The 10,000-nt window shown below is 39.8% G+C and overlaps 1 protein-coding gene across 1 annotated transcript in view; it reads left to right on the plus strand.

Moving 5' to 3' along the window:
• Nucleotides 1-7,168: 7,168 nt before the first annotated feature.
• Nucleotides 7,169-10,000, plus strand: part of LOC122258974 (protein argonaute-2) — a 123,690-nt gene continuing 120,858 nt past the window's right edge. The window contains exon 1 of the mRNA XM_086531629.1: nt 7,169-7,325. Coding sequence (XP_086387755.1) covers nt 7,301-7,325 — 25 coding nt within the window. The 5' untranslated portion in view covers nt 7,169-7,300. The remainder of the gene's footprint in view (nt 7,326-10,000) is intronic.

Raw genomic sequence — 10,000 nt, forward strand, 5'->3', positions numbered from 1 at the left:
TATATATATATATATATATATATATACATACATATATATATATATATATATATATATATATATATATATATATATATATATATATATATATATATACATACACACACACACACACACACACACACGCGCATATATATATGTATATGTATATATAAATATATATATATATATATATATGTATATATATATATATATATGTATATATATATATACATATATATATATATATATATATATATATATATATATATATATATATATATATATATACATATACATATATATACACATATGTACATACATACATATGTATATACATAAGTGATACCTATACATGCACAGATAATGTATGTGCGTAAATGTGTATGCTTTGCTCTCTATTGTTGCCATTGTTTCCCGATTTCCCTGGCCCTCCCTCCCGCCCGTCCTCCAGGGCTGACTCCTCTCTCTGCCTCCTCCCGTTGCTCCTCGCTCTCCCCTATGGCGTCGCCTACCGCTTCAGCCGATTCGAGTGACGTCATGGATCGATTATCAACACACTCCGTCATGCTGCATAGTCGTCCATTCCACGACCCTCACCGTAGATCTAGCTATGACTGCGACCCCGTGGCCCCTTGAGCCATGACCTCGCTTGCGACCTGTGCGCTGAGGACATCCTCCCAATGCCCCTTAACAACTGCATCGTTAGCGCTGAGCCCTATGTGTTCTGGTGCTACTTTAGTTCCGTCTGGACTACTGCTGTGCTACTGTGTAGCATGTGAGGTTCTGGTGTCTTGCCGCATCAGTGTGGGGGCACATAGTGCTCTCAGCAAGCACACATACGTCACAGCACGGCTTAACACAACTCGGCCAAACTTTCCAGGGTCAGAGTTGCACCTTCACTACTCGTGTTCATGCAGTGGGCAAGAACCCTTTTCTATCCCCGTTTTACCTTCTCTGCCATTTTTCTCTTTCATGTTCCAGATTTCACGACTTTCCTCGCTGGGTCGTGCTCTGCTGTGTATTATCAAAACCATCATTATTGTTTTTTATAGTCAGTATCATGATTATTATTGTTGGCGTTTTATTTCGTTTATGTACTTTAATTTGCATTTTCTTAAACAACGAAATCAACTTAAGTACGTTTGAACGAAGTACATTACAGTTTAGGCGAACATGTATAAAGAAGTTGGTAAAAGAATTAGAAGTTGAACGATAATGATAATGATGATATTGATTATGATAATGATAATAATAATGATGATGTTAATAATAGTAATAATAATGATATCAATGAGGATAATAATAGTAATGATGATAATTATAATTATAATGAAGATGATAATGATGATTATGATAAAGATGATAATGATTGTGATGATAATGAAGATGATGAGTATTATCATGATGGTTATGATAATATTAATAACAATGCCAATAATAGTGCCAACAAAAGTAAATGTCATACATTTGAGCATTCACCCATCACCTGATACCTTGATTCCAGTCCTAAATGATTGTGATAATTTCCGCAAAGGCACAAAAATATAAAGAATAAAAGCAGCGCCACCCAGCACGAATAGCATAGCGGCTCTCTCTCTCTCTCTCTCTCTCTCTCTCTCTCTCTCTCTCTCTCTCTCTCTCTCTCTCTCTCTCTCTCTCTCTCTCTCTCTCTCTCTCTCTCTCCACTTCTGGCATCCACGCATTTATTCAAATAAGGTGAAAGAATCGGTGTTAATGATGGAAACTACTCCGAGGAAAATATAGACCGGCAGAGCCCTTGGAAAACGACTGGTCGAAAACGCTTTCATGGGCAATGTCGCTTCCGGTCCTTCTGGAGGAGCACATTCTTGGAAAAAGGCCTAGAATGCATGCCCGATGAAATAAGAGATTTATTATATGATACATGTATTGTTAACGTCTTTCTACATATTTGTATACACATATGAATATATATTTATACTATCTAATGTAAGTCCTTAGTTTTTGTTCTCTACTCCATCTAAACTTTATATATATATATATATATATATATATATATATATACATATACATACATATACATATATATGTATGTATGTAGGTATGTATGTACACACACACACACACACACACACACACACACACACACACACACACACACACACACACACACACACACACACACACACACACACACACACACCCATCCACACACATATACATGCACACAAACGCACACATATAGTATATAAATATATATAGTATATATATATATAGTATATATATATATATATATATATATATATATATATATATATACATATATATAAATATGTGTGTGTGTGTGTGTGTACTGTATATGCCCTTATGCATACATTAATATATAGGAATATAAAATACATTTGCTTCGCATGATTATAACATCAAGAGAATGATAGCAATGTATAGCAAAAGATACCCGTTGTTTGATTTATAAGATGAGTCTGATCATTCATGCATATCTGAAACTCATCCGAGCACTGAAACATATAAATCACGACCATATAAGATAATTAATGTCACTTACCGTATATCTGCAACAACCACAAATTTTCCTTTACAATATTCCAAACACGTTGATGAATGATGTTACAGCTACCTCCATATTCGTTAATGGCCCTAATTTTCAATACCCTACACTATCAATTTCATAAGTATGCAGAAAAAAGAAGCGGCCATTTACATGTTTGGCACAAATTAAATGCCATCGTTCTCATTTCTTTGGAACTCGTCACTATATGATACTTTCATTAACAATGTCATCACCATTAAGCTAATAAGTACAAGCAAATAAATAAAATAAGAAGACAATTCAATTATGATAACAATAATAAAAAAAATATATATATACTGTGCAATACCCAAAAGCAATACAACATATGACTCCCACATATGTTAACGAACTGCTGTCACACACAATGTAGATAATGTAAAGAAATAGTGAATTTTGTGTAAATGTATCAGTGTAAATACCACCCATTTTGTTAATCATATTTGAAAGGACATAAGGTATGATTTAAACATTTGCGTTTTTCACAATTGTTCCGATGTGATTTCTTTAGGTAGGGACGGCTCCGCTGGAACCATTGCGTGCTCCTTGACGCAAAGCACTGTCGTATCACGTCATTGTCATTTAATGAAAAAATAACCAATGTATATAATTATTGAAATAAACTATTATATTTATAAAGAACTTCCTGTGTTTGTGTTATCCTTTATCCATAGTTAACAGACAAGAACGAAAAAACTAATGTTTTCTTAATAATGTATGGTATAGCAACCAGGCAGCAGCACTTGAACGAGATAGGTATCAGAAATGCCACTTCAACAATTCAGTTATTTGGGTGTTAGTCCTTGCCTGAAAAAATATTCAGAAAAGATTTTCACGATTACTATTTGTACAACTCACTTAATGTTGAACGCAGAAATGAAAGGTTCATCAGAATAGACAAAGGTAGGGAAAAAACCCCAGAGTAGACCAGTCTTTGGTAAAGACAATCCATCAACATGCTCAAGGTTTGGCTGGTGACGTCTACACTCTCCACAGACGCTGATTGGCTGGTGGATGCACTGTCAGGCATAGGGCGAATTATGGGATGTCTAAAATCTCATTTCACACATCACGATCTCGTAACATCAACAAAAGAGGATCCACGTGCACACAGTACAGTACCGTGGAGTCATTATCAAGAGACGCGGAAAGCTTGGCTTAACAATTGATGGCCTCTCCTATATCCTAGGAATACTTAATGCATGTCTCACACTGCTGTTTCCCATATTTATGGAAAAAATAGGATAATTAAATATATATTTCACAATGCATAGTATTTGTTCATATATGTTTTTTTAATGGTAAAGGAATGTTGAACCCTTTACTTTTTCCTTTTCTCTCTACACTTCTCTGTATGTCGACATTTCTCATTGTATTTCTATATTTATCTCTATATTTTACATCTCTCATCGTATCTCTACTTTTCTTTGTCTCTGTATTTCTACATATCTCATTGTCTCTGTATTTCTACATATCTCATTGTATCTCTGCATTTCTTTGTCACTGTATTTCATATCTCTGCATCTTTCTGTATCTTTCCATCTCATTTTGTGTCTATGCATATTTCACTGTATCTGTATATCCTATCTCGTTTACTGTATCTCTGCACCTCTTCATATTTCATCGTATCGCTGCATCACGCTCTGGAACTCCACATTTCCCTGGTGGCTCTGGATTGTTTATTTCATCATATCTCTGCATCTTTACTTGTGTCTATACATCTCCTTGCATATTTCATTGTATCTCAGCGTATCCACATCTTCCAATAGGCCTCGTTATCTCTACATCTTCCATTGTACCCCTGCATCTCTCTGTATCACCACATGTTTCATTGTATTTCTGCATATTTCATCATTTTTCTCTTTCAAGGCCATCGTATGAATGGCAATTCTCTATATAACCAAATATAATTTCCTTTAAACTAAACAGAATGAATACTTAACTAGATCCATATGACACATTTTTCATCCAACCCACTGCCGTGCAGAGAGCTCTTCTTCACCTGACACTACTCTGTGCACCACATGTACGATTCCAGGTAGATGAAAGTAGATGACGTAAAAGCCTAAAACTAGTTTATTTATCGGTCTGCACGGTTGTAAAGCTTTTTCGTGACTTCGTTGTAATTGTAGTTATCGGCTACATATTACGTGGCCAACTGGGAACTTACATGCCTCCCTTCGATGGTGTAAACAAACACGGGGTAGGTAAGCACACTGAGGTTATTACTACCAGGGTCTATGATTTGATCTGAATATGTTGTTGCCAAACAGTTAGAGGATGAAAGTGATGACTAAGACCTAGTAAATATTAAGGGACGTATCACAAGCATTCAGCAAGGGAGCTTTTACCACATCTTCGGAATGTGTGCCTTAATGTAATCAACCAGTTCAAATCCAGTGATATATAGATATTATGATTATTTTTTCCTGATTTTTACATCAAAGAATCTGTATGTAATACTTACTTTACGGCTATTTTCAACACAACTTTTGGACTATCCGTGAACTATACTGACCATACACAATGTTCTCTATAAGCATGGTTGAGTTAGATTTGCCTGAACTTTCATGTACGAATGAGCACGTTAAAGTGGATAGGAAAATGTTCCCCGGTATTCAGCCAGCGGGCATCGAACGAATAAGTCTGACGTCACCAATATGTACGGACGTAAAGGACGTCTATACATATGGGCTAGAGTGAACCGGTCCTTGAAACTTCCTCTATGTATTGGAGTATTCTGGCAAAATAGAGCATCTGTCCTCAGGGAAGGAGCCTGTCGGCTTTCTGTATTGCCAGAATATATGTGGTGGTTTTCTGGCCTTTGACATAAAGCGACGGGAAATCTTGAAGTTAATAGAGTGGGATCCACTTGATAATCCGTTAAGGTTAAACCATTTTCCTCGCCGGGCCGCGAGCGGTCACGCTTGGCTGTTCAACCCACATACTCGATCAAAGCAGCTTCTTTCTCTGATACAACGGCTGAATTAGAAAAAGTGAGGATGATAAAAGTATAGTTATATTTGATATAAGATGTCATATATCTAATCAATCCCTGAAATATAGATTAGTAATGAATATTAATCATCATAAGCATTGGCATAAACATACTTTAAAGTACAAGTCATTGTACTACTAGACCAAGGGTGGTGAAAAGATGAAGCCCCTTTCGGGAGCGCTTTTAGTTTGCTTTCCACTACATTTCAATGAGGCCATTTGCGCTAAAGTTGTTCGCCGTTTGGAAATAGTTCTGGGCATTGCGATGAACGTTCCATCATATATATGTGTGTATATATATATAGATATAGATATAGATATAGATATAGATAGATAGATATATACATATACATACATACATACATACATATATATATAAATATATATGTATATATATATGTATATGTATCTATGTATCTATGTATGTATGTATGTATCTATCTATCTATCTATCTATCTATCTATCTATCCATCTATATATATATATATATATATAAACACATAACATACATACATACTTACGTACATACATACATACATATGTATGTACACACACACACACACACACACACACACACACACACACACACACACACACACATATATATATATATATATATATATATATATATATATATATATATATATATATATATCCGTTTTCATTTTCGTATCATGCTCATTACTGTACGGAATATTGATTGGGTGAATGTGTCATAATACGAGTGATTAACTAATATTTTTCAAATGCGAGAATTTATATGTACAGATGAAACACAAATAACCTACATACATATAAATTTTCTTTTGTGTATGCTTGTATGTGTGTGTGTGTGTGTGTGTCTCCCAGGTAAAGCATGTGCCAAGCTAAACCATATTGTTCGAACGCTCTAGTCAGCATTGTATCATTAAAAACATGGACAGGACCCGCTTTAGCATGACCGAACATTGGTAGTGAAGCCTACATAAACACACACATACCTACGCACAGATAAAACACACACACACCTACACACAGATAAACACACACACACACACACACATACATACACACAAACACACACATACCTACACACAGATAAAACACACACACATACACACATACACACCTACACACAGACAAACACACACACACACACACGCGGGTGCATACAAACATACATACATATAGAAATCTATTCTAGTCCATTCTCAAATGCATTTCCCTCTCGTTGTTCATACCCGTCTTTCCTATATTTCAGTTTTCAAAGTGTACAATACCGGCAAACAAATTGAAATCCATGTTAACACTAATAATAACTTCTTGACTTTCATAATAATAGTTTCTGGGCCTGAAAAAGCTGAAGCAAACAACATGACAAGAGAGAAGTAAGGTTCAATAAATAAGGGAAACCCTGAAACCCATCCTTGAGATTTCGCAACGCTGAGTCCCGGATGATGACGTGTCGATATTTGTTACACTCACATGTGATTGAAAATTAAGAATTAAAAATCCTTTTACTAGATTAATGTCTCGTTGTTGCAGTTGAGACCGCATATTTTTCAGGAAGTAGGAGAAACGTAAGATGGCGGTGAACGATCAACGGAAATGAAAATATGAGAAAATTGAATAAATGATACTGGTACTGGAATTGTCATGAAGCGAAGGTATAAAAGCGCCGGCAAAGCGTTTTCCCGCCTTTTCCACGCTGCTCTCCGGGAAATCAACTAGGACGTTACTGATTTGGTGCTGCGAGTCTTAACCGGTCAAAAATGGAGGCAGAGAAAGAATATCCAGGTATGTTCCTTTGTTTAATCAAATAGAAAAATAACTGTGAATTTGAAAGTTGAGCTGACAATCGGACGAGATTACAGTAGGAGGTTGGTGGAGGCGAGTGGAGGAAGGAGTAGGTAGAGGTGAGTTGGAGGAGTAGTTGGAGGAGAGTGGAGGAAGGAGTAGGTAGAAGTGAGTTGAAGGAGGAGCAGGTGGAAGGAGTAGGTAGAGGTGAGTTGAAGGAGTAGGTGGAGGAGAGTGGAGGAAGGAGTAGGTAGAGGTGAATTGAAGGAGGAGTAGGTGGAGGAGTGGAGGAAGAAGTAGGTAGAGGTGAGTTGAAGGAGTAGGTGGAGGTGAGTTGAAGGAGGAGTAGATGGAGGAAGGAGTAGGTGGAGGTGAGTTGAAGGAGGAGTAGATGGAGGAAGGAGTAGGTGGAGGTGAGTTGAAGGAGGAGTAGATGGAGGAAGGAGTAGGAAGAAGTGAGTTGAAGGAGGAGTCGGTGGAGGAGAGTGGAGGAAGGAGTAGGTAGATGTGAATTGAAGGAGTAGGTAGAGGAGTGGAGGAAGGAGTAGGTAGAAGTGAGTTGAAGGAGGAGTTGCTGGAGGAGAGTGTAGGAAGGAGTAGGTAGGGGTGAGTTGAAGGAGGAGTTGATGGAGGAGAGTGGAGAAAGGAGTAGGTAGAGGTAAGTTGAAGGAGGAGGAGAGTGGAGGAAGGAGTAGGTAGAGATGAGTTGAAGGAGGAGGAGAGTGGAGAAAGGAGTAGGTAGAGGTAAGTTGAAGGAGGAGGAGAGTGGAGGAAGGAGTAGGTGGAGATGAGTTGAAGGAGGAGTAGTTGGAGGAAAGTGGAGGAAGGAGTAGGTAAAGGTGAGTTGAAGGAGTAGTTTGAGGAGAGTGGAGGAAGGAGTAGGTAGAAGTGAGTTGAAGAAGGAGGTAGTGGAGGAGAGTGAAGGAAAGAGTAGGTAGAGGTGAGTTGAAGGAGGAGTCGGTGGAGGAGAGTGGAGGAAGGAGTAGGTAGAGGTGAGTTGAAGGAGGAGCAGGTGGAGGAGTGGAGAAAGGAATAGGTAGAGGTGAATTGAAGGAGGAGTAGGTGGAGGAGAGTGGAGGAAGGAGTAGGTAAAGGTGAGTAGAGGAAGGAGTAGGTAGAGGTGAGTTGAAGGAGGAGTTGATGGAGGAGAGTGGAGGAAGGAGTAGGTAGAGGTGAGTTGAAGGAGGAGCAGGTGGAGGAGTGGAGAAAGGAATAGGTAGAGGTGAATTGAAGGAGGAGTAGGTGGAGGAGAGTGGAGAAAGGAGTAGGTAGAAATGAGTGGAGGAAGGAGTAGGTAGAGGTGAGTTGAAGGAGGAGTGGGTGGAGGAGAGTGGAGGAAGGAGTAGGTAGAGGTGAGTTGAAGGAGGAGTCAGTGGAGGAGGAAGGAGTAGGTAGAGGTGAGTTGAAGGAGGAGCAGGTGGAGGAGTGAAGGAAGGAGTAGGTAGAGGTGAGCTGAAGGAGGAGCAGGTGGAGGAGTGGAGGAAGGAGTAGGTAGAGGTGAGTTGGAGGAGAGTGGAGGAAGGAGTAGGTAGAGATGAGTTGAAGGAGAAGTAGTTGGAGGAGAGTGGAGGGAGGAGTAGGTAGAGGTGAATGGAGGAAGGAGTTGAAGGCGGAGTCAGTGGAAGGGAGTGGAAGAAGGAGTAGGTAGAGGTGGGTTGGAGGGGAGTGGAGAAAGGAATAGGTAGAGGTGAGTTGAAGGAGGAGTCGGTGGAGGGGAGTGGAGGAAGGAGTAGGTAGAGGTGAGTTGGAGGAGTCGGTGGAGGGGAGTGGATGAAGGAATGGGTAGAGGTTAGTTGAAGGAGGAGTCGGTGGAGGAGAGTGGAGGAAGGAGTGGGTAGAAGTTAGTAGAGGAAGGAGTAGGTAAAGGTGAGTTGAAGGAGGAGTAGTTGGAGGAGAGTGGAGGAAGGAGTAGGTTGAAGTGAGTTGGAGGTGAGTGGAAGGAGTAGGTAGAGGTGAGTTGAAGGAGGTGTAGTAGGAGGAGAGTGGAGGAAGGAGTAGGTAGAGGTGAGTGGTGGAAATAGTAGGTAGAGGTGATTTGAAGGAGTAATTGGAGGAGAGTGGAGGAAAGAGTAGGTAGAGGTGGGTTGAATAAGGAGTAGTTGGAGGAGAGTTAAGAAAGGAGTAGGTAGAGGTGAATTGAAGGAGTAGTTGGAGGAGAGGTGAGGAAGGTGGGTTGAATGAGGAGTAGTTGGAGGAGAGTGGAGAAAGTAGTAGGTAGAGGTGAGTTGAAGGAGGAGTCGGTGGAGGGGAGTGGAGGAAGGAGTAGGTAGAGGTGGGTTGGATGAGGAGTAGTTGGAATGATGGCATTGGAGGAAGGAGTAGGTAGAGGTGGGTTGAAGGAGGAGTAGTTGGAGGAGAGTGGAGGAAAGAATAGGTAGAGGTGAGTTGGAGGAGAGTGGAGGAAGGAGTAGGAAGAGATGAGTTGAAGGAGGAACAACTGGAGGGGAGTAGGGGAAGGAGTAGGTAGAGGTGGGTAGAAGGAGGAGTAGGTGGAGGAGAGTGGAGGAAAGAGTAGGTAGAGGTGAGTGGAGGGAGTAGGTAGAGGTTACTTGAATGAGGAGTAGGTAGAGGTGAGTTGGAGGAGTCGGTGGAGGGGAGTGGATGAAGGAGTGGGTAGAGGTTAGTTGAAGGAGGAGTCGGTGGAGGAGAGTGGAGGAAGGAGTAGGTAAAGGTGA

Source organism: Penaeus japonicus, unplaced genomic scaffold (genome assembly GCF_977035675.1).
Source record: "Penaeus japonicus unplaced genomic scaffold, GWHDUDI00000001_assembly GWHDUDI00000003, whole genome shotgun sequence".
NCBI lineage: Eukaryota > Metazoa > Arthropoda > Malacostraca > Decapoda > Penaeidae > Penaeus > Penaeus japonicus.